Genomic DNA, 24,271 nt, shown 5'->3' on the forward strand with positions numbered 1-24,271 from the left:
CTGGTAGTGTAAGTATTATCACCAAAATGTAGAATCAAAGATAAAAAGAGTCACTCTGCAGATAAATTAGCTTTATAGTGTTATGTATTATATCATTCTGTTGCATAGTTTTTGTCAGTCTTTGATAGAAAAGCACCATATTTGATAAGATGATCATTTGTAAATTCTGCACCTGAAAAGTAAAAGTAGGCTACCTGAAATGTGGTGTAGTAAAAAGTAGTAAAACCTATAATATTTTCTTCCAAAATNNAAATAAAGTACAAGTACCTCAAAATTGTTAATAAGTAAGTAGTAAATGTAATGGCGTCCCACCACATTCTGCATTAACCAGTCAGAACTCAGTTTAATTTGCACATCATAATGGGAATTATTATACACATGAGAGGAAATGTGTCTTCAGAGTTTGGCTTTTAATCCTAATCCGAATCTGTTTGCTGTTTCACTCAGTTCACTTGCAACAGCTGTCCTCCAAAAGGGACAGGTTGACTAAAAGTTTTTTTGAGAACAGATTGTACTGGTTAAGATAGAAATGAAAGCTTTTTGGAAAAATTAATAATTCTCTGATAGCCTCTTATACTGATTAGTGGTGGAAAATATAGATTAAATCTTCTATCATATGATTCAATCATATGTAATAAATAGCCATATTAATGTGCATTGTTGTGATGCAATACATTTCTTGGAAATTCAAATGAGAAACAAACAAGAAAACCAAACAGGAATTATTGTTTTTGCTGAATTCAGAAAAAATAAATACTTGACAAATCAAGGTACTGCAAAATCATATAAAAGTCCAATATTGCCAAAATAGTCTAATACAAAAAGAGATATTAAAAGGATGGATACCACATTACAAACAGGATAGCAAAAAAAAAAAAAACTATATATATTTTCCTGTTACAGTCTATGTAATTGTGAGAAAGTAATCACTTTTTAATACTGCCATCACCGGAACTGACTTCTACAGTTAGGCCTACATAATAAAACTCAATTAGTTCAATTTAACATATAGTGACATCGGCAGAGACAAAGTATACACATTCTTTATACAAGCAGAAGTACAGATACTTCTGTTTAAAAAAGGCTCCAGTAAAAGTAGAAGCACTGAATCAACTTCTTTACTCGAGTAAGGTGAAACAGTACAGGCTATGAATGTACTCAGAGTATAAAAGTAAAAAGCACTCTCTTGGTTTCTCTCATTGACATTTCTACTGGCTGTTTCTGTGCAAAGAACCATCAAATACAAACTCAGTTCGTGTCTGGCACCCATCCATTTTAACCGTATTTGGGATGACAGATTATTATGTAATCCTTACTGAAAAATAAAGATGCTACATATTTCTGTTAACTATTGCATAATGTGCAGAAAATAAAGACAGACCAGGCGTTGCGTTATGAAATATATATTCGTGATCTGCCTGCATTTTCCATCTTTTTTTCCAAATTACAATTTAAATTTGCTGACATTTCTCCTAATAGAGATTTACCTGTATGCTTATTGCATTGTGCAAACCAAGAAATAAGTGAGTGTTAATGCCATTTATTACCCACCATAGATGGCTGTATACTATTTGGGATTAGCTGTTACTTATTGAGATTTATTTTTTCATGTGACTGGATTTTCTTCCTTCTGTCAAGTTGGTTTGACGGCTGATCTCTGCACACACAGACACACGCCGTCACAAACACATATATGGCTTGTTTGGCCCAGCCTCAGCTCTTTTAATCCACTCAGTGTAATCTCTGTGTTGTGCACTTTTAGCTGACGTACACAAAACATACTAAAACAAACATTCCCCCTCTGTATATTCATTACTTATATTATCATATTTTCCATTGAAGTCAAACTGTCACCAGTCATCAGGTTGTGGTACGTCAGAGATGACAAGCAGCTTCTGATACAGTTTTCTTCTTTCATTCCCAAAAATAAAACCTGTGTATCCCTAATTTTCTACCACCCAGCCCTCCCTTCTCCCCTTCTCAGCTTTCTTTTATACTCTTCTCACCCATGTTCCCCTTTTCTCTTCACTCCACAGACATCTTTGTACGGCCTTGCGTAACCCTTCATCTGTCCAGCTGAAACAGAGGGAGGGAAAAAAGATAATAAAATCATTACTAGTTCACCGCTGCGTGGCCTAGCGGATTACGCCTCTTATGCGAACAGATTTTTGATGAATTTACATAACGGAGAAGCAAGCAGAGGGGAAAAGGTCAGAGCAGAGGACACACACACACACACAAACACACACACACACACACAGACTAGCAAGACCTGGTGCTGAACTGGTTCAGCTCAGCCTGTTAATTCAACGTTTACATCCGCGATGCAGGAAGATTGTCCCTGAGGCTTTAATCCCGCGCATTGTCATAAGGGAATTTAATGGAAAAAATAATCCTTTTCCTTCACACGCAAATGTAACCAATACTCAGGAAGATTATCACACATTGTTAGCTGTAATTGGCCCTTAATACGTCTAAAATCTGTTTTGCTGTGTCTTAACTATAGGGACTAAAATAACAGACAGAGGATCACAATTGGCCTCTATTCTTTTATTGTGTCATTGTCATAACAGAAACAATAAAGCCTATGATGAAGAGTTCGAACTCAGCAGTATAAAACTTACAACTAATATTTCAAATCACTGTCATAATTTATGAAACATTTTACTCCACTCTTTAAAAAACTATTTTCATAGTAGGTAATTCACTTTACCCAATAAGATTTAAACCAGAAAAAAACTTTGACAGGATACAACTGTTGATAAAAACACCCTTATAATAATTCACTATATATTTCTATTTCTCCAAAAACATGTTTGCATATCTGTCCCATATGTGCTTCTACAAAAATGTTTAAGAAGCTTAAGAAGAATCTCTGATAATCAGCTAACTTTTGAAATTTAAATCTTTTCTTTCACCTTCCCATGATGCTCAGCTGTTTACAGTAAATTCCTGTAAATAATGCCATTCTCTTAAAATGCTGTAATCCTGTTTCTCTCCCATCATTTATCAAACAAAACTGTAAAGATTTGCTGCTTTTCCCTGTTTTTATATCATTGAAATATCAATAACTTACAATATGATGTCAACACTCTTTAACCCGTATATGAACCCGCTGTCCTCCCGTCACAGTGCTGACTCCTCCCCACCCGCATACAACCCTGGATGCAGCCACACCTCCCCTCATACCACCTCCCAGCATCCCATCAGGCAGGGCAGACAGGGTCGCCACACACTAAGAGGACAAGGCTGTCTTGTGTACGGAGGGACAGAGACCGACACTGAGAAGAGGTTTAGGAAACAGAAAGAAGACAGGGGGACTTCTTGGTTCTGCAGAGGTCAGCTGCTGAGTCTCGACTTCGCGGGTCGTGTATGATGTGATTGGCTGATGAAAAGACATCAACAGACAAAGGTGAGCAAACGCCAACATAGTGACACCTAATTCTGATTTATATTTTAGCTGATGACAAACATTGACAGTATATATAACATGGTCAATGACCTGTTGAAGATTACCTAAATTACATTTTCTGTATTTGCCAGATAATTGATCATCTTAAATGATTACAGAAAAGATTCTAGATGTTTTAGACTTGTAGTTGGTTCATCTAAATGGATTAGTTAGTATTTTTAACTCTGTTTTAATGTTTGTTATGTTGACAGTTTTCAGAATACTTCTATAATTATGTTAAATGTTTTCATAATGTCAGAAAAAGAACATACACATACAGAGAGAGAGCGTTATGTAGGACAAGTGTTCAATCCCTCAGAGGGAACACAAACTACTCAATCTGTCTTAATCCTGACTTTCTGGCTCTGAGAAACACTGGCCAGCTCTGTGTCATGTGTCAGAAAATCAATTAATGTAGAACTTTTCTTAATGATGCATCACACTCTTTTTCCTCTTGCAGAAATGAGTTTTGGAGCAGCGTGCATTTTCCTGCGAGGAGGGAAAAATATTGTGAGTACAGCTGTAAAACCTTTTTCTATTTTGGATGTGCTGTTGTTTGCAAACTGAGTGTGAGGAGTTTATTGGATTATAACCCAAAATGTAACAGGATAAAAAAAAAAGAAGAGATACTGTACACACTCACAGAGAGAGAATCTGTGCCTGCCAGTGATGATACTGTATGAGTAATAATCAACACTTAATCTACACCTAAATCTACAGTTTAATCTCTTTATTGCTGTGCAGTTTAATTCTATAGGAATAGAGTGAACTCTAAAAATAAATTAAACATCCATTTTGTTAATTGTCTGGTAGATGAGTTGGTAGATCATCTTCTTTCTGCATGTTGCCCAGCTGCTGTATTTTAAACTGTTATTTTCTTCGTGCAGTCCAGACAACTGGCTGATGATGAGATTGATGGTAAGTTAAATTCTTACTGTCTAAATCTTTGCACATTCTCATGTTTTCATCAGTAAATGCAAATTAAACTCACGCAGACTTTGACCTACACAACCCTTACAGTTCTGTTTACATCTTGTACACTCTGTACACTCACTTGTTCAATTCAAATGTTCGGTTTTGCCACACAGCCTTTACTGACTGAGTGTTTTTCTGCACACCTCTGCAGAGCTTCGTGATGCGTTCAACGAGTTTGATAAAGACAAGGACGGGCTGATCAGCTGTAAGGACCTGGGGAATCTGATGAGGACGATGGGCTACATGCCCACGGAGATGGAGCTGATCGAGCTAAGCCAGAATATCAACATGAACCGTGAGTCCCTGCTTTTAAAAAATATATGAAAAAAGATTGTTTTTGACATTAGAAATGGTTGTTTTTGGTCCAAAATGGATACAGAATTGATGAAACACAGAAAGTGAAGACTACTGAAGATATAGGACTTAGGCAATACTTGCACAGCTGTCAGAAACGCAAATGATAAAAGAGTGATGGATGTTTCTCAAACCCTGCATCTTTTCTTTTGATTTTCCCCCCAGTTGGTGGCAGAGTCGACTTTGAGGACTTTGTAGAGCTGATGACCCCGAAGCTTCTGGCAGAAACGGCTGGGATGATTGGCGTCAAAGAGCTCAAAGACGCCTTTAAAGAGGTGAGAGTCAAACACTTGCTCCAGGCGCTCAGATCTTTTTGAAATAAAAACAAGCAGCAGCTATGCAGTTGCTTTACTGCCAGATTTGCCCCCAACTCACTCACTGTGGTGTCATAAAGATAACCCTTCCTCTTTTATTCTTCTCCTCTTGTTTCTCTGTTCAGTTTGACATGGACGGAGATGGAGAGATCACAACAGAGGAGCTGCGGTCAGCCATGACCAAGCTGATGGGAGAGCACATGAGCCAAAGAGAGATAGATGCCATAGTAAAAGAAGCAGATGACAACGGAGATGGCACAGTAGACTTTGAAGGTACGAACTGTCTTTCAGCTGCAGTGACATGAACATCAATAAACAGCTTCATAGTGCAAAAAACAACACAAAACAACAAAGGTTTCAACAGCATTTGTGCAGGTGGAATTGTGTCGTTGTCAAGAGTTTATGAACTTATAATACAGTAAATGTGTTGTTCACATTTAAAGCAATCAATGTATTTACTATGATTTTATTAGTAAGCTAATGAAACTCTTCTACTCCTCTGCAGAGTTTGTCAGAATGATGTCCGGTCAATGACAGCTGAGGAGATCGTCATTCAAGAAAAGTACCTTTGCACCTCTCCGGACAAGCATTAATATTAATGTATTTCTATAAAACTATTTGACTGATTAACTTATGAATATATATGTATATATATGAAGAAACACGTACAAATGCTAAAATTCATACTAAAGTGCTGCAAAGAAAAGTCAAGCAATATCAAGTCGCTCTCAGAGAGAATTTTACAACTATGCAAAAATTGACAATCATGTACTGAGACATTTTTGTAATGTAAGATTACTGAACAGTATGTTAACAAATGGAACAATATTTATTTATTGTATATATAAGAACTAATTTTGGATTGTTTTGTTGAACTATATTAATTGATAATGGGATATATTAATTCTTTACTGAATCGTTCTGACAGTTGAGCTATTACTTTGTATATTGTATATGTAAATATACAGTATTTAGCCTGGGCTTGTTGTAACATGGAACTTGTTGGGCTACATAATTCACTTATTGAACCTAAGTTACCTCTTGGTAACAGATATTTAAAGATACAATAAAACATCTAAGCAAACTTTGCATCAGAGTTTTGTTTTAAATGAATGTAACATGATTCCTGTGTGACAGGAGAAGGACAGTGAGTGTGTATTATTCTGCAATTAATCTGCATGAATTAGACTTTTGGCTTTGTCATATATGTGATAAAAGACTAAGGGTGCTTTATAATTCGGCAAATTCCACAGAAAGTAAAGTTACTTCCTTTATTAATACATCTGTCAAGACACGTTGTAATTTAACCCAAAGGTCTATCTAACTCAACACATTAACAGCATGACTTCCATAAGAAATCAACAGGCTGCTTGTACAATACATCAAGGCAATCAAATATGAACTTCATGTGCCAATGTCATGTGGGATTTGGAATCCAAAAACATCAGTGATGCTGCTGTACTAGACTGTGGGTAGAAATGTTGAGGATTGAATAACTTCGCTGCCCTCGCTTTAGAAGGACATCGGGATAAAGAGATTGTGTGGCCAAAAATGGACAAAAAAAAAGGCCACTGATTTGATAAGTGTGCTGCTCATAGAACATCATCACGACATCATGCATAACAGATTTTTAAGTATTAAGTGCAAAAAAAAGAGGGACAAGATGTGCATGTCCTAGAATTTAGCCTTTTTAAGAGCCATTAATTGAACTGAATTTGGCACTTCTGAGTACAAGTCGTTAATGTTTGTGAATATTTGGACAAAAAGTGGGGAAGAGTTTTAAGAGTATTAGCTGTTTATGAAATATTGTATGTACCCCGAGAGAATCAAAGTTACTTAGATACACAGATATCTGATCAATAGCAACTTGTGCAAATGATACCAGACTACACAACAGTAAAAATACCTAAGTTTGCACCAGAATTTCCACAGATTTCACTTCCGGCCCTGATGAAAGACCTGCTAACAGAATTTGTCTTGTGGTTCGTCTCCAGTATGTTGCGTCAAACTGACCCAAAGCCAGCACAGTGGAGATTAAACACCTGTGTTGAAGGAATTTAGGGATCTGAATGAGGACACACCGCGCCCTCTGGGTACATCAGCCAGACAGATGTTATTGAAAAATAAAACTGGACAGAACTTCAAATGGATGGACAGATGGGGCACGAGGGCTTATAGTACCAATTAACAAAAGTGAAGCTGTTCTCTCTCTGAAAACACTGACCTGATAACTAAATGAACACATCTGTCAGTGGCACTCTACAGATTGGATACGCGCGGCGATCGGTGTGCCAATACGCTTAATGAAGAAGTGTTTTCTTGTGTTGTAAATGGCTGCTCTTTTGTGCGGCAGTCAGAGTGAGAACATTTAGAGTAATTTAGACATTTAGAGTAATTTAGGAAGGATTAACATTGTTTAATTGCTTTTATAACGTAAATGTCAGTGTGTGTGTGTGTGTGTGTGTGTTTGAACCCCATTTGAACCGAGGGGTTCAGTGTACAGAGAGGCTGATGAGGCCAAAGGAAGAATCAGATGATGTAATGCTCGCCGGCTGGCCTTTGCCCTGATCCTCCCCTGATCCCTCTAACATCCAGCATCGACCTTTATTGCATTAATCCACAATAATCTCTCTCTGGGTCGCTCTCGGACTCAATTCCGAGGTAGCCACTCTGCTCAGCAGCTTGCCGTCGTGCACTTAATGAGAACTGCCGGTTTTAACCCTTTACAATCATCTCCAAACACTGACAAGCACCCGCTTTGTTTTTGTGTGTGCGGATTTTCATTTATTTATTCCAAAAGTCCTAATAATCTTTCTGAGAAGTTGCGGATGCCCCCTGGGTATCTACTGCTGGACCACCTGCCCAGGGAGTTAATACAGTTTATCAAAGTCATCTAGTCTTTTCCTGTTCACATTAATCTGTGAATTTGTTGTATAACGTTACATATGAACAACATTACGTAAAGCCAGCGGCTGTATACTGTTTGTTTCTGGTTTAACGTGTTTTTCACTAATCCAAAAGTGTTTTTTTAATTACAATACTACCAACAAAATGTTTATCAGTATGAACTTATTAGAAGTGTTAAAGAAAGACCTGACTGTGACTGGACACATCTGTTATGTGGGGATAAGGACATTTTGTGTTTGTTTGTCATCACCAGCCTGATTGCTTCAGCTTCATCTGATTAAATTCTCCCTCTCAAATTCTATTTGCAAAATTTCACTGAGAGAGAGTTTCGTTCCAACCATTTCAAATGAATTCATTTTAGTCAAAACTGAACGTTGAAGTCAGTTTGGGTTTCTCTAGTCTGAGAGATTAAACTATTTTAATTTGTTCCTGCATAACCTTGATCTTTCTGCATTTGTAGACTACTGACCCGAGTCTCGATTCATTACAGATCACAAAAAGAGGACTTTAATCATTCAGAGTCAGGGGTCTAAGGGTTACATCTTACCTATTTTTTAAAACCTGTTTTTAATAACATCTTCTACATTGACCTCAAAAACCCAGCAAAACAAGGTAGAAACTGCTTTTTTCACTTATTTGTGAAATTGTCCAGTCATGGTTTTGCAGATAAAAATAAAGGAGTATTGTATCTCAGAGGGCCGGGGTCCTCTAGCACTGAATAGGTGTGATGAATCAATCTGTCTCAAACATCTACCAGTAGGATATTGATATATGATATGTGTAATATCTCAGATTAAATCTGCAGAGAATATAAATAATACATAATATTTTCTTTTGCATCAAAGTTGATCAATTCATTATCATTTATACTTACATGTGTATGAACTGTCTCTCAAATGTTTGACAACATTTTTAATTACAGACTAAATCCCATTTATAAGTGAAGTTAAGTCCAGCGTTGTCTATCTACCATGTCAAATAATGCTGATATTTAATTAGCACAGAGCTATGTAAGTAGTCTTACTGCCAGTGGTAATGTAGTAATGCAATAAAACCTCATACTTAACCACTTTTGACTCCAAAGTGATGAAGATGAATTACTTTATCCGCTGACATTTCAACCGACCAATCAGAAACCCGCTGCATGACGGTACGGAAGCCGATGAGGGACAATCCGCAAGTTCTCCAGTTTGCGCAGCCTGTCTGTCACTTCGGGACAAATGTGCTCAACAGCAGCAGAGCTTTAGTAATCCCGTAGACCGGAAAGGCGAGAGACAGTACGTTACACTCCCTCCCGCACACATCGATCTGTTTGTTGTTGTTTGTGTTTTTAAAGTATGGCGGTTCAGTGCGTATTAGTAGTTCATGTTTGCTAACTAGCTAGCTCTGCTGTTAGCTGCATGCTTTCTGGCAGTCACAACTCATAGCTGTGTGAAACAGTAGGTCATGTTAGGACCATAAATAAACAATAACAAAGAACTATTTACTAAATGTAAGGCTTCAGGGACAGAAATCTATATATGTATGTCAGTAGGTTAGATATTGGGCTAACAGTATTGGTTGTTCTGGTTGTTTACATTACTTTAAATGGAGCATTTTCCTGGCCAGATGTTGTGAAGTGGGGTCCTGATTGAGGTGGCTGAAAGGGCTTTTTATGGTTGTTTTGGGACACTGAACAAAGTTGAAGCAATTAAGAGGAACCAGTCCCTTTTTCCAGTTGCTTTCTGGTGTTTTTGATGTCTGAGCAGAGAGGAACAGCTTTTTGGATTCACTGGTTTGCGTCAGTAGTGGCATCCTTTCAGGCAATCTGTTGGTTAAGATGGTTGTAATCAGCAACCACACCTAAATCGGACACACTGGACCTTTTATGGGCTCCCAATTGCTTGTTTTGTCTGATCAAAAGTCCAAAAACCATATGTATTCAGTTTATAGTGATAGAAAACGAAAGAAAAAAGGAGAGCTGAAATCGCTGAATGTTTCGCATTTTACTTTATTACATTTCTAACATGTTGATTAATCACTCTTGAAGGAGATGATGTGCACTTGTCATCGTCTCTTAGTCGTTAAGTTATGACTTCATTAGTGATTCTTTTTCTTGTGTCCACACAGGTCTCCACACAGGTGTCCACACAGGTCTCCACTGATGTTGACCGGATGCAGAAACTTTTCTCTCACATTTTGTTCACCCACATTTAGAAGACTTTGTACCAGGAGGAGTTTGACGTCACAGGCTGCTCTCTACTCCTCTCCCTCAACAGTTTCATCCATCACTCCGTCTCTCCCTTCCCCGACTCACAGTCACAGCTTCTTCGCAAGCCAACAAACCTCAGTCCCCTTACACTCATCTGTTCACGCCTCCTCGAAGCGCTGCCTCTCTCATTCTGCTCACTCTTTAGGCCGGATGGAGCTAACAGAAGTCCTGCAGGTGATGGAGCAGCTTGCTCCTCTGTCTCTGGCTGAGTCGTGGGACAATGTTGGCCTGCTCGTCGAGCCTAGCAAATCTCGCCCTATTAAAACCGTCCTGCTAACCAACGACCTTACAGATGCTGTCATGCAGGAAGCAGAGGCCATGAGCTGTGACCTCATTGTCTCATATCACCCTCCGTTGTTTCGGCCGATCAAGCGTCTGGTTCAGAAAGATTGGAAGCAGCGATTGGCCATCCGGGCTGTGGAGGCCGGGATAGCAATCTTCTCCCCTCATACCTCGTGGGACAGTGTTAAAGGAGGAGTTAATGACTGGCTGGTTGGGGGACTTGGTAAGTGGTCTTTCTGTAAGGAAAATGGGTCACACACACCTACAATACTTGCTTTTTTAATAAAGGTAAAGTGTTGTGTCACATGACACTGACCCACTGGTCAACTGTTTGACCGAGTGTCCTACATCTTGTCCCCTGTTGTTTTCCTCCATGTCTGGTGTCTGTCTCTGACTCTCAGGTAGCGGTCAGGTGTCTGTGCTGAGTCAGGCCCTCGGTGGCGCCTCTCACAGTCACAAACTGGAATTCACGGTCAAGAGCACAGAGGAACTGAACGCTGTAATGGAGGAACTGAAGGCTTGTGACAGTGGCACAATACTACAACATTCAGTCAACAGGTCCTGTACATGTTTGCATAGACCAACATGTGTATTCAAGGATGTTTGTATGAATTAGCGCTTAATATGTTAGCCTAGTTCCGTGTACTTAACAGACCATACAATAAGTTTTACATTCATTTCCTAATTCAAGCCCTTTTCTTGTTTTCAGTTACTCCAACACAGTATCATTTAGTCTGTTTCAAAGGTCCAGTGTGTAACATTTATGAGGCCCTGTTGGCAGAAATGGAATATAATATTCATAGGTATGTTTTCATTAGTGTATAGTCACCTGAATATAGGAATTGTTTTCTTTTTGTTACCTTAGAATAAGCAGGGGTCCACCTAATACTGGCTGTAGAAGGGCAATTCACGTTTTGTGCCTGTTTTTGGTGAATTTGAGTTTCAATCTGCAATGGTAGATGCCACTAAATCCTCCACACTGGACCTTTAAAGTTGTTGTGCAATCCATTGCTCTATTATACTGGCTTTGATTTTCAAGTCTCTTAGTTTATGAATGCAATGCATTTTGGGAGTTGACGTTCACACTTGTCAGTGCTTTCAGAAACAGCCAGACACACAGACCCTGCTCTCAACTCATAGCTTGTCTTTGACAACAAAGTAAAGTCATGAACATGATTACTGAATGCAACTGGAACATGGTCAGTAGTATTGTATGGTAGGTTCTTAGGTTTGACCACTACTCATCACTAAGGTCCTTTGCGTGGTAAATAATCGTTTATTTATACTCAAAACAGACCGGACATCAGTGGGATCCATGTCAGTGTGACCTGCAGTGACTCAGCGCTGACCCCCAGTGTCCAGACTCTGTTACGACACAATGCTCCCAGCATGTCCCTCAACATCCTAAAGTTAGAAAAGGTACAGCACAAACACATCGCTGTCAAATGATGAACCAAGGAACATCAAGAAATTCAGGAAGTGCCATGTTGTTTACATTAATGTGCAAATTTAAAAAAATAAAATAACTGGATGGAAAACGGAGAACAAAAAAGTTCTATATTGATCCTTTTTAAAAGCTACCCTTTACATTTCACAAAGCAGTTTATGTATAGTTATAGTATGATTTTGATATACCGTTACTTTTTCACTAACTTTCCACCTTTCGCTCCCTGCAGCCCCCTCTCCCAGGACACGGCCAAGGACGACACAGTGTTTTGGAACAGCCAGTCACCGTGGCGACAGCCATCCAGAAAATGAAGTCCCACTTGGGTTTGAGGCACCTGCGTTTGGCTCTGGGATTGGGACAGACGCTAGGTAACGAACTCTTATGCAAACAGCAGGCTGTTGTACGTTAAATCAACATGTCAACATTATGAAAGATATAAACACTCACCAACTAGCCCAGTAGCTGGTCTTCACTTTTTATACCAAGCAGACAACATGTCTCCTGATTCCACAAATCATTGGTAAATGCTGCTGTTGTAGAGTTGGTTTAAAATGAAAACCTGCAGACTAAATGTAACAGGTAGATTAAATCAAGAGGTGGAACATGACTCTCAACTAAACTACCAAGTATTTAGTTGCACTTAAGCATAGCTTCATACAAACCAAATCACTATATTAACAAAACCTGCTATGACAAACTTTGTACAGACCATATTATAAGCAAACATAACATAACAAAATAACAAATAGTTTTAATAAATACAAATTCAAGCATGTCAAATAACAAGCACTGCCAGAGATGTCAGCCTGGGCTGATTTAAACAGCCCTAGATGTCACTAAAATGATTCTGAAAGGCAGAAGAAGATAGTTGTTGTGAAATTCATATCATGCATTTATCATATTTGTTGAAATGGTCCTGAGATTGTGATATTTTCCAGAGTCCTCTGTGTGCACTGTGGCTGTGTGTGCTGGATCTGGGGCCTCAGTACTGAATGGAGTTAAGGCAGACCTCTACATCACAGGTAGACATTTGAAGTAAAATTTCAGATTAGTTGTATATACCTAATATTATTTGTTTTACTGCCAATTTACTTGCTTGGCGTAGGTATGCCTGCAGATGTAATTATTATATCCATTGTTCAGGTGAGATGTCCCACCATGAAGTGCTGGACGCCGCGGCGAAGGGAACCAACGTCATCCTCAGTGACCATAGCAACAGTGAGCGCGGTTTTCTGGCTGTGTTCAGAGAGAAGCTTGCTGTGCGTCTTCCTGACAGCGTAACAGTGGTGGTGTCGAAGGCTGACAGAGACCCTCTGGAGGTGGTCTGACCGGCTGCGAGCAACAGTTGCAGTAGTTAGTCATTAATTTCTACTGCTTTGATTGGCTAAAATTGAGGACATTACAAAATCACTGTCTGCTTTAACTAATGATGCGATTCATATGGATGTGTGTGACATGGTTGCATTAAAAAAAGCCATTTTCCATTTAATGAAAGTACATTTCAGAGCTGACTGTAAAACAGTAGCAGAGCGTTTCACCATATCTGTGCAACATGTAATGATGAAAAGTGCCTCCTTGGTTCATGTCGTGCTGTTTATCGTGTATTTCTGGCAGGGTCTTAATAAAAATGGGTTCTGGTTGATCAAAAAAGTGGATTTTGGGGCGTGTTGTATAAGACAAAATATCCTTAAATGCAAGTGGGGGCAGAAGCACGTCATCTGAAATATCAGTAATCCTCATCAGATTAAAAGGCTTGTTGTTCCATCATAAACATGCTCAAGGAAATCGGACAAGCCCCTGTTAGGCAGAAAGTGTTCAAACAACAGCAACAACATCTGCACCAATCTGAGGCAGCAATGTAAAATGTAAAGACAGTTACTTCTTATATCTTATAAAGTCTTAAACCAAGTGTTTTTTCAATCACATAACCTTTAGACCTCAGTGAGCAAACAAAGGTGGAAATCAAACCACTTAGCACATGCATGTCAAAGAGCAGCCTCATAGTTATACTTAATGCACTGTAAACAGCATGAGCTACCTGCCCCCACTCCAGCAATGGTTAAAAAAAACAAACCAAGTAACAGTCCTCATCATTGGCTGTTACAGAGTCTGGTAGCTGCAGCGCCTGCGACACACCTGTCAGTTCGTAAAAACATTAAGAGACATCACGCACACCTCGCTGCCCCCATCAAGGTAATGACCCTTTTCTCAGTGTGGCGTTCACACCTCCACTTCCTCTCAGTCCCCGCTCGCTTTTATCCCCCCAACACACACATATACATACACACAAATGGAGAAGGAAAACAACCACTAGAACAACATTTATACTTCACTGCTGTAAACTGACTCCAGCTGTCACTCTTTTTACTGGCAGAAATGTCAGTGAGCAGGTAGATTCAGACCCTCTTCTTCTTCTAGTGTTCTCTTCTTTTCAAACTGTTGTCCTCACATGAAATCTCCCACTCTATCCCGGCCATTTAAATTGCGAAGGCTTGACTCATGATGTAACAGTAATTTACTGCTGAAGAGCCTCTATGGTCTGTTGACAAGTCCTCCAAAAAGCATCAGATTACTGTTGACATTTCTTGCATATTAAAGTCTCTTATGGAGATTTTTCGGAATTTGACGTTTAAGCAACAAAAGCAGAATGGGAAACTTGTTGACAACTGCCACAAAATAATAGAAAAGGAAGACCAATGCCTTTGTCCTGCTCACTGCCTGTTGAGTGGTTTTGTGCTGAAGACGTCTCAGACCTTATTGCAACTGATTTGCATACATGAAATTGTGTTTTCTCTTAAGGCACTTTTGCACCGATTAGACACTTATTTTCTCATATCTAATGCTGGAATGTAACTAACTACATTATACTTAAGTATTGCACTGAAGTACAATGATAAGATATATAATATTTGTTATATTAGTGGTTTATTATTACTGATGCATTAACATTTCAGCAGCATTTTAATACTGTCAAGAGGGAGCTTATTCTGATGATTTTATATTCTATTTTGGTAGTTTAACTGATAAAAATGTTATATTTCATGAACTGCTCATATGTTTCGTATGTTAAAGAGTAAAACGTACCCACTGAAATATAGTGGAGTAGAATAATAAATTAGTTTAATGTAACACCAACAAGAGAGAATCTGCTACTTCATGAGTTCTTTTACTAGCAGTACATGTTTCTAGTAATACTTCTGTCCTTTTGCTGAACTAACATTTTGATTGCTACTACTTGAAATTTAGTAATCTTATATTGTGGTATTACTACATTTACTTTAGTGAAACACAACTCGTATTAAGTAATTGACTCTGTACTACCCGTAGAGGTTTGTGTGTGGTCTACTTGGTGTTTTTATTAAAAATCCTGTTTGCTCACCAAACTTCCTTCACAAAACAACAAAATTTGTGTTGAATCGATTCATTCAACTGTGTTAAATTGTATTAAATATTCCAAGAAAGGATTACCCAGAATCAGCTGTAATAGCAAGCTCATACCTGAATTCAAACTTCTAGACACTTCTATTTGCGTTGTTTGTGGCCAAATTGCAGCTGTCGGCCAAACTGTCTTCCTCTTCCACCTTCATTCAAGGCCTGATTCCCTGCTGAGAGAGCCTAATAAGCAGACTACTGAGAGGAAGAAACATGTCATCAAGTCGTCAAACAGCCACAGGGGAGCTGCCAGTAAACTACTAGATTTCTATGTATGTGCAACAAGCATTTGCAATTTAAGCAGGATTTCCCAGAATTATTAAATTAATCACAGAAGTAAGATTACAAATGGTGGTACACCTGCTGTACATCTGACTAAATAATGTTCTTCTAATGACTAAAACTGAAGATAAATATGTTTAATGGATTCATTAGAGCCTGTTTTACTGACATGTAGTGTTGGAGAAAGAATTCATATCCTATATCAACACCACGTAAATATACTCAGCAACAAGCAAAGTCATGTAAAAGTACAGATGTATTAGCAACAAAATGTACTTAAAGTATCTGAAGTACACAATATATTATAGTATTCACTTATGATGCATTAATGTGTAAGCAACATTTTAATCTATAAATAATTAAATCATTTGGTGGAGGTGGAGCAAATTTAGATCTATAGATCTACTTTATATAGTTTTGGTTATTTAACTTGGCAATACATTCTATTTTATAATAGGTACAATGTTATCTGCAAAGTATCTAGTTGAAATAAATGAAATGAAATAAATGAAAATCCCCCAGTAAAGTACAAATAACTCAAAACAGTACTTGAGTAGAGTCCTACCTTTACTGACATGAAATAAAACATATATATCATACCTTTCCCTATCAGACACTAAAAGTATAGAAAAACCCATGATTTCAATAATCACCTTTAGATGTGACTTGTTTGTGTTTGTCGAGCAGGGACAGAAGGGAAGATGATGGAGGGCATTGTGTGGAGAGACAGGGAGGCAAAAGAGGGGCCATTTGGCCTTAAGTGTGAAGCTCAACACACCTATATAACAGAGCAAGTCATCACTGTGGGCATTTGTAGCAAAGGACAACCGACGGATAGTAAGAGAAAAAGAAGCAAGAAACAAGAGACATTTTTAAGAAGAGGTCTCCCGTACAGCAGAATATTTTTATTATAGTTATCAAATCTGTAGAAGGAAACAGAGACAGAGACAGAAAGAGCTGAAGAGTGAAATGTTACTTTGCAGCAGGTGAAAAGGACGAGTAAAGGGACAAACACAGACAAGGAAAATGCTGAGCGTGGAGATGTACCCCAGTTTGACTCTGGGACCACAAAGGTTTGGAGACTGCTTTTACAGAGGTGAGAAGGAGTGTGTGTATGTGCATGTGTGTGTGTGTGACAAAGAAAGAGACTGAACATCTATAAAGAAATGGGATTTAATGCTTTTGCTTTTAAAATTTTTATCCATGATTTTAACGGTCTACTGCTGTAGAATTCTCCCTTTAAAAATATTTTCTTTATTACATTTAAAACCAGAACCCAATGGGCTCTTCATCAGGTACAGAGGTATCACAATAACTCAAGATCAGTTTTCTTAAAGCAAGTGTGGCTGTAACCACCAAGTTAGTGCATCTCCAGTGTCTCCAATCTCTATGGCAGTATCATGCAAACCAACATTGTGTATATAATTTATCACAAAAGCAATACATTCAGAATACTAACAAGAAATATTACATAAAATATTACAATAAAAATAATCTATCTATCTAAACAAACAAAAAATACAAGGGAAGGAGAGTTGATAATCCATAGCTAATTATCAAATGTTTCTATCACAATCATCGAGGGTTTAATAAAGAATTCTTCATTCAGTCCCACGGAGGTCCTAGCTAAAAGTGATAAATCCAACACAGAAATGTTTCAGGCGGTGCTTACTTATTACATATTTAGTTTGTTTCAGCCAAATGTATTTTTTAACTGACTAAGCATTGATTTGTTTATTGGTTTGTACAATTGATCCACCAAATATACACCCATATTTGCTTTATTTTAACCATTTTATCCTGGATTTGTGTGCTCCCACAGACCGGCAGCCTCCAGCCCACATGCCGTTGTTCCCTCCCGCCTGTGACATGGCGGCCAAAGCCCTGCCCCAGAGGCTGCTGGCCCCTCCCCCTGTCCCCAACGAGCCTGTCACCAAAACCCCAAAAGATGAGGTGAGGATGGAGCTGGAGAACGCGTCCTTATGGAAACAGTTCAGCTCGGTGGGCACAGAGATGATCATCACAAAGAAGGGCAGGTGAGAGGATATAGTGCCCCGACCTTTGACCCCACTCTCAGGGTTTATCTTAACTTTGAATCCTCCTGTACTTTTAAGGAGTTTATTTATTCTTACATCTTTTCTGCTTTTCGTCCACTTTCCCTTAAAGTTTCACTTCTTCTACTGTCCTGTATCCTCTCTCTATCCCTGCTCTCAACATTATCCGCTACTGTGTATTTTAAAAGGCAGAGCATATCACTAAATCACATATGACTGCCACACGAATACATGGGAGGAACAAGCTACTGAAAAGAGAGCTAACTTTTGTCCACTGTCTCTCCTTCTCTTAGACGGATGTTCCCCGGGCTGAGGTTAAAGCTCTCAGGTCTGAACCCATCTCTCCGTTACATCCTCCTCCTGGACATCATCCCTGCAGACAACTCCCGCTATCGTTTCCAAGGTGGTGGCTGGCAGACCGTTGGCGGCGCAGAGGCGAGGCTACCAGACCGTGTTTTCATCCACCCAGACTCACCTGCCACGGGTGCTCACTGGCAGAGCCGCACCATCTCGTTTCACTACGCCAAGCTCACCAACAACACGTTGGACACACAGGGACATGTAAGTGCAGCAGACTGGCCGCGTCAAATACAACCCAAAACCTTCATTGATATATTTTTTCTTTATGGTGCCTTTTGAGTGAATCTCTTTTCTTTTCTTTTCAGATAATCCTGCACTCGCTGCATCGATACCAGCCCAGAGTTCATGTCATTGAAGCCCGGGATGTGCTGAGGTGGGGCGGGGGGCAACACTCCTTTGTTTTCCCTGAGACTCAGTTTATCACAGTCACTGCCTACCAGAACAACAAGGTACTATAACACCACATCTATATATTTAGAAAGATGCTGTACAAAAGATTCAATGCAACATTAAGAACCAAGACCAGAAGTAGAGAGAAGTTAAACCAAGTGTAAAAATGTTTTCCCCGTTTTTAGATCACAGAGCTGAAGATCAGCTCCAACCCCTTCGCTAAAGGCTTCAGAGAGGAGGGCATGAACAGCAAAAAGTAATTCCCAACAAACACCCACACAGAAACACACACATATTCATATACTTCACATGTAGTACATATTGTGGAAGATCTAAACTCCTTTCTTTTCTCTGCAGACAAAGAGATGCAAGACAGAAGCGCAAAATCTCTGTCTTGAAAGAAACTTTGGATATTGGTAAACAGACTTACACTAATTTAAATAATTAATTTGGACATTATTTTGATATAACTGTTACTTCCTGTATTGCCTTGAATTGTCTGTTATCCTGAAACCCTTTTCGGTCTGTCTCTCTTAGTGAACTGTGATCCGTGCGACTCTACTGAGCTTCTGTCGCAGCCCACCAGCACAGACCTGCAGGCCCTCGCTCTGGCCTCTCTGCCCCAGCTGCCTGACCCCTCCTGTGGGTTCAGACCAGAGGAGGCCTCCTATCAGGACACGCTGGTCCCTGATCAGCCACTAGACCTCGGCCAGGCATTCATGGCATCCCAGATGTCTGATATCAGCATCTCCATGGCCAATGGGATGCAGAACGCACCAGGAAGTGAGGTGGCAAATGGTATAATTGAAAGGTAGGTGTCCAGAAAGAGATTTATTCTTGTTCTTAACTTAACTACAGTCTTTTCAGCACTAATATATCTCTCCCTCATTTTCTCCTCCACAGATCAGACACTATGGGTGAACAAGCTTACACCTCCACCTTCCCTGATGCTCAGACCAACTCCTCTTTCCCCTCTGCTCCTCTCCCTCATTCCTCCTCCTCCTTCTCCTCCCTCCCAGTCCCCAGCTCTTCGGATACATTGAATCCTCAGCCCTCCATTGCTCCTATCGACTATCCATCTCTTCTCTCGACCTCCCCAACGCTCTCCTCCTCCTCCACCACTCCCTCCCTGCAGCAGACCTCCTTCACCTTTCCCACTCCGCCTCCCTCTAACTCCTCCTCGCCACAGCCACTCCTGTCCTCCTCCTCCCCCTCCGCCTATCACACCATGCCAGAGACGATCAGCCCCCACACACCTACAGAGGCCTCTTTTCCTGCTCCACCTTCCACATGTCAGCCAGGTCTTCAGGGCCAAATATCAGCTCATTCTCTGCTCACCCAACCTAGTCAGCCGCTGCAGGATGAACCTATTACTAACGGAAATAATGTGCCCAGCGATCAAAGCTCAGCAGGATTTATCTATCCAAATATCCTTAGTGCAAATCCTGATCCAGTCACTACTCAGCCTCTCCCCAACCAAAACCATCTGCCAGCTCATAGCCTGCAGTGGCCCTTACCCACTCACAGTGCCCCTACATCTTTTTCCTTCCCCTCTGTCCCTCCACACATGCAAAATATGTCATTTCCAAATCCTGGTTCCGCCCATCCTGCTTTGCACCTCCAAAACCTGAGCCACCAAGCCCAAGCTTCCTCCCTTGCTGCTGCCTTCCCTCCCTCCTCCTTCACTCACTCATCATCCTCCCTCTCTCACCCTCCTTTCCAGCCCTCCTCTTGCTTGGCTGTCTCCTCTTCTTTCCCGCAGTGTGCCACCTCGTTGCCGCCAACAGCCCACCCTCAAAACCTACCCAATCCCTCCACTTCCTCCTCCACATCCTCATACCCTCCAGTTGAAATAAGTGCCATCCCTCAGTTCAATCCTGCTGCCCCCTACCGCCCAGAGATGGTACTGCACCACCCGTCTCTTCTCCCTCAGCTTGATCCATCACTTCCCTCCAGTCTTCCCTCCTCCACTCCTAACCCAGGCCTCTACCCTGCCTTTCCGTCCTATCCCCTCCGGCTTTGTCAGGACCCTCACTCATCCCTCTCCATCCCATTCAGGCATCTGTACAGACAACACCAGCATGGCCACGCCCACCCCCAGGGGTCCTACCTGGATATGAGCACAAGAGCTGTGTTTTAGAATGTAGGAACGTTAATGTTGACAAAATGTTTTGGCTTGATAGCGCTTTTAGGGGTTTTATCAATGTGTAGAATTTATTCAAGTAACCCAGTGTACTGAGTGTGTCTGTGTGTGTGTATTTCCAAGAATTCAGATGATTAACATTTTAGTGAAATTGAAAAGTTTGTAAATAGCAGTTGAAGATTTTCTTTTTCAAATATCCATTCCAGTGTGAAAAATAAAAAAAATATCATGTTCAAGGCTTTTGTGATTAAAATCTTTTCAACTGAAACACTGAACATGTTAAAAGTGACTGTGTAGAATAAACATGGGGTTTTCTGTATTTGCTAGCATCTAGATCTTTGAATTAGGAGGAGATTACAATGTAGATTTGTTTATAGTTTTACCACATAAGGTTGTATCACAAGATTAAGTTATAGTTTCTTATATGCTACTCACAAAAAAAGATAAATCCAAAAATGATATACCATAGGTGGGTGAATAAAAAAAACAACAGGAGGGACATCTGCTTTCTTTTGCTTTCAACAATTATGAAAACATTGATACTGCTCTTTATGCTAAATATTATGCTCAGCTTAGTTTAGCTAAGATAACTGTTCCAAAGGTCCAAAGGTAATGAACTCCACCAATTCTATTGAGAAACCACTGTACCAACAAAAGAATCTCTCCTCAAGCCAAATCTCCTGCGCACTCTGCAATAGGCGGTACCACAGCTCACTCCTGCAGGCAGAGCTACACCACAGAAGGGAAGCCCCGGTTCTTAAAGCATGGATCCACTCGGTTTGAGGAGTGTAGACCACTTGGCCTGGCTGCAAAGGAGCTCCTCAAACAGTGGCATAGGTTGGTAGAAAAGGATGGAATTATCTGCGACCTGCCAGCTGCCACTGCCAGGGGCATCCAGGAGGAGGTCTTTACCCAGCTACACCAGGGTCCTTTCCACCAGGTAAAGAAATGGTGTGAAATGTGAACACTGCACTGTAGCCAATGCTTCCCAAACTGCTGTACTTTCTGCCACCTGATGGTTACTATACCATGTGACCAACCATGTGCTCTCATTCAACAGCTTTGTGGCCTGTATGGGATTCAGAAAACCCACACTACTTCATACCACCCCAGAGAAAAAGACTAGTATAAACGATTCAATTGGACACCCCATGGCATTCTGTGAGTACATCCATTTGGCCCCCAGTAATCTTTCCCTGTAAGAGCCATCCACACTAATCCACTGGTGAGTGTGCACACTTTTTTTGGACCCAGGTATAACTAACATATTATATTAGAACTTTAGGCTCTGGTATTAAATTATTATTGGGATAATGATTCAAAATGGGGGCTTGGTTGTGTAGGGTTTGCTGGTCCACCTTAAGACCAGGGGGGTTAGCTAGTCCTCCTTAAGTGAGCCTGATCATGTTCCACTGAGCACCAGGTGTAGCTCATATAGCATGTATAGCATATAACCCCTCTATATATACACCAGGCAAACCCTCAGGCTGTAAACAGACAGACATGACAGTACCCCTCATCTATATGGTGAATTAATTTGAGGTTTTCGATTGCGTTGCTTTTGTTGTATTTGCATGCTTTAGGGTCCTGTGTGGTTTAAGGGGTTGACAGTTTGTTTTATTGTTATAGACTAGGTTTTTCCTTGACTGACAGCACACTTACTGGATTGTTGGTGACTGATGACAGAGTGAGTGATGAATAGCTCTTCTAGCTTGATGTGGGAGCTGATTTACTGACTCATGACTGTTAAAACATATAAAACCATCCTTTAATAACCATTTAGTGTTTCTTGATCATTGTGTAATTGTTTTGTTGTTGTTTTTTGCCTTTTTGCAGTGCTGAAATCTAGGTTTTATCTTTATGTATTTTGTTACTGTGCTAGTTAAGAGGGTTTAACATGATAGCAGTAAAGGTGTCTTTAATTCCCATTTGCATACCCTAAAGTTTCTTTCTGTGTTCTAGGCCAAAACCTGATCCAGGAAGGGGGGCTGTGGTCCTGTTCAAGCTGGGGGCCTAGTATGCCGAGTAACCACTCCTTCTATTGCACGGTTGAGTGTTGTTTGCTGTGTTTGCACCTTGCACTTTATCTTTAGTTTTGTGTGTTTGTGGGTATATTCTGTAATTTCACCAACCTTTTGCGTTTGCGGAGAGTGGGTCTTCCTCTTAAATATTCCTGGTAGACAGTGAACCTCCCCCTGAATGGGAGTTCTTACTTTAATAGTGCCCCTTTTTGTATTTTTGGCTGTAGCTCATCCTGACATTGTTTTATATGGTTTATATTGTCATTAACACAACTGTTCCCATACCTTGTTATTCGTAATGTTAATGTTTAAGTTTTCTTGGTATATGTAATAAATATAATTGTTCTTAACCTTGGAAGTCTCTGCTATCTCTTTCATGTTGTATGAATGAGTTGGTCAGTGTTATCTGTGAGCGCTAGATCTTCTGGAGCCAGGTTAGCTGGGCCCCCTTCCTCTCTAGTCTTTATGCTAACTGGCTGCTAGCCCTAGCTTCAAATTGAACAGACAGGCATGACAGTGGTATCAATTTATTAACTCTTGGCAAAAAAGTGAATATCGGTATTTACCAAATGTCAAATATTTCCTTTAAAGTGGTAATGTCTGGACTAAAAATGTGTTAATATGTCAGGGGTTCTAGTGTCCCATCTCTTCTGCTTGATGAAAGAAAATAAAATGAAATAAAGACTTTCTTAAGATTGTTTGATTGCCTTGGACCTCATTTTAATTTCTGCATGAGTTTCTTAAAATCCCCAAACCCTTTAGTATTGAGAGTGACGGCATCAATCATTTAGTGAAACTATATTTATTTTCATGCCTGGTTGGTTCAGCAGTGCCAGCATAGCAAAGATCTGAGTGGCCTGTGTGTGAAGTTAAAGGACTTTATCAGGATGTCGGCAGGCAGCAGTTAATCATTTCCTCTCCTGGCTGCTTTGCTTGGTCATTTTGGGAAAATATGTTTCAACTCAACCTCCTCAAAATATAACTTATCTCTCCTGAGTGTTATGTGTCCATTTTACTCCCTGGGTCACAGAGGGATTTTACTATTAGTCTGTCATTTATTTGTCTATTTAACAGGGACAACGTTGCTGTAAATGCAGCAGAATTAACCAGGAACCATTAAACATAATGAGATTAAAACTCAAAGTATTGAGATAATGTGTATGCACGCAGAACAATAATAAAAATAAAGAATATTAATCTTAGTTTAAAAAAAAAATACAGGACAGTATTATACTACATTGTCAGATAATGTTTTGAAAATGGAGGCACAGAATACAAGACATACAAAGAGATGAAATGAGGGATATTATGTTAATAAAGAAACTTAATGTTTAGGATTTTGTATGAGTATTCACCAGAGTTTATACATAAATGGTAAAATTCCTCATTGCAACATCCCTAATGGATCCACAACTCAAACTTTAGCTTTGTTTCACAGTTGAAAAGGCAACATTACTGTTGCTATGATTATAAATGCAGTGAAATGAATACTACTTGTATTTGACCCACTTTTATTGGACTGCCTTTTGAATCCTTGATCACAGCCTGGAATTACCTTTTATAACCAAATTTATTCTAAAGCTTCTGGCAGAAAAGGAAAAATAAAAA

The 24,271-nt window shown here is 39.8% G+C and overlaps 3 protein-coding genes across 3 annotated transcripts; all 3 read left to right on the forward strand.

Moving 5' to 3' along the window:
* The first annotated feature begins 3,913 nt into the window (after positions 1-3,913).
* cabp5a (calcium binding protein 5a) lies at positions 3,914-5,628 on the forward strand. Its single transcript, XM_035667672.1, has 6 exons — positions 3,914-3,961; positions 4,339-4,369; positions 4,578-4,721; positions 4,946-5,055; positions 5,220-5,367; positions 5,600-5,628. Exons 1-6 carry the CDS (start codon positions 3,914-3,916, stop codon positions 5,626-5,628), a joined length of 510 nt encoding a protein of 169 aa, XP_035523565.1.
* Positions 5,629-9,143: 3,515 nt separating this feature from the next.
* nif3l1 (NIF3 NGG1 interacting factor 3-like 1 (S. cerevisiae)) lies at positions 9,144-13,631 on the forward strand. Its single transcript, XM_035667734.1, has 7 exons — positions 9,144-9,278; positions 10,111-10,757; positions 10,936-11,092; positions 11,830-11,953; positions 12,211-12,349; positions 12,920-13,003; positions 13,125-13,631. Exons 2-7 carry the CDS (start codon positions 10,145-10,147, stop codon positions 13,307-13,309), a joined length of 1,302 nt encoding a protein of 433 aa, XP_035523627.1. The 5' UTR covers positions 9,144-9,278; positions 10,111-10,144; the 3' UTR covers positions 13,310-13,631.
* A 3,090-nt stretch (positions 13,632-16,721) lies between these two features.
* On the forward strand, positions 16,722-20,619 carry tbx6 (T-box transcription factor 6). Its single transcript, XM_035669854.1, is given in 9 exon segments — positions 16,722-16,791; positions 17,518-17,731; positions 18,043-18,310; positions 18,415-18,558; positions 18,685-18,755; positions 18,857-18,915; positions 19,037-19,310; positions 19,403-20,567; positions 20,569-20,619. Coding segments are annotated over 9 exon segments (2,316 nt in total).
* The last annotated feature ends 3,652 nt before the right edge of the window (positions 20,620-24,271 follow it).

This window comes from Morone saxatilis, unplaced genomic scaffold (assembly GCF_004916995.1).
Source record: "Morone saxatilis isolate NCDOM2014 unplaced genomic scaffold, NCSU_SB_2.0 Contig1, whole genome shotgun sequence".
NCBI classification, from domain to species: Eukaryota; Metazoa; Chordata; class Actinopteri; family Moronidae; genus Morone; species Morone saxatilis.

Excerpts from the sequence above, each read along its gene's own strand:
- cabp5a (XM_035667672.1), top strand. The coding sequence starts at position 3,914 with ATGAGTTTTGGAGCAGCGTGCATTTTCCTGCGAGGAGGGAAAAATATT. Across the intron at positions 4,722-4,945 it reads CCAGAATATCAACATGAACC|TTGGTGGCAGAGTCGACTTT; the intron begins GTGAGTCCCTGC and ends TTTTCCCCCCAG. Across the intron at positions 5,056-5,219 it reads TCAAAGACGCCTTTAAAGAG|TTTGACATGGACGGAGATGG; the intron begins GTGAGAGTCAAA and ends TTCTCTGTTCAG.
- nif3l1 (XM_035667734.1), top strand. The coding sequence starts at position 10,145 with ATGTTGACCGGATGCAGAAACTTTTCTCTCACATTTTGTTCACCCACA. Across the intron at positions 11,093-11,829 it reads CTACAACATTCAGTCAACAG|ACCGGACATCAGTGGGATCC; the intron begins GTCCTGTACATG and ends TACTCAAAACAG. Across the intron at positions 11,954-12,210 it reads ACATCCTAAAGTTAGAAAAG|CCCCCTCTCCCAGGACACGG; the intron begins GTACAGCACAAA and ends CGCTCCCTGCAG.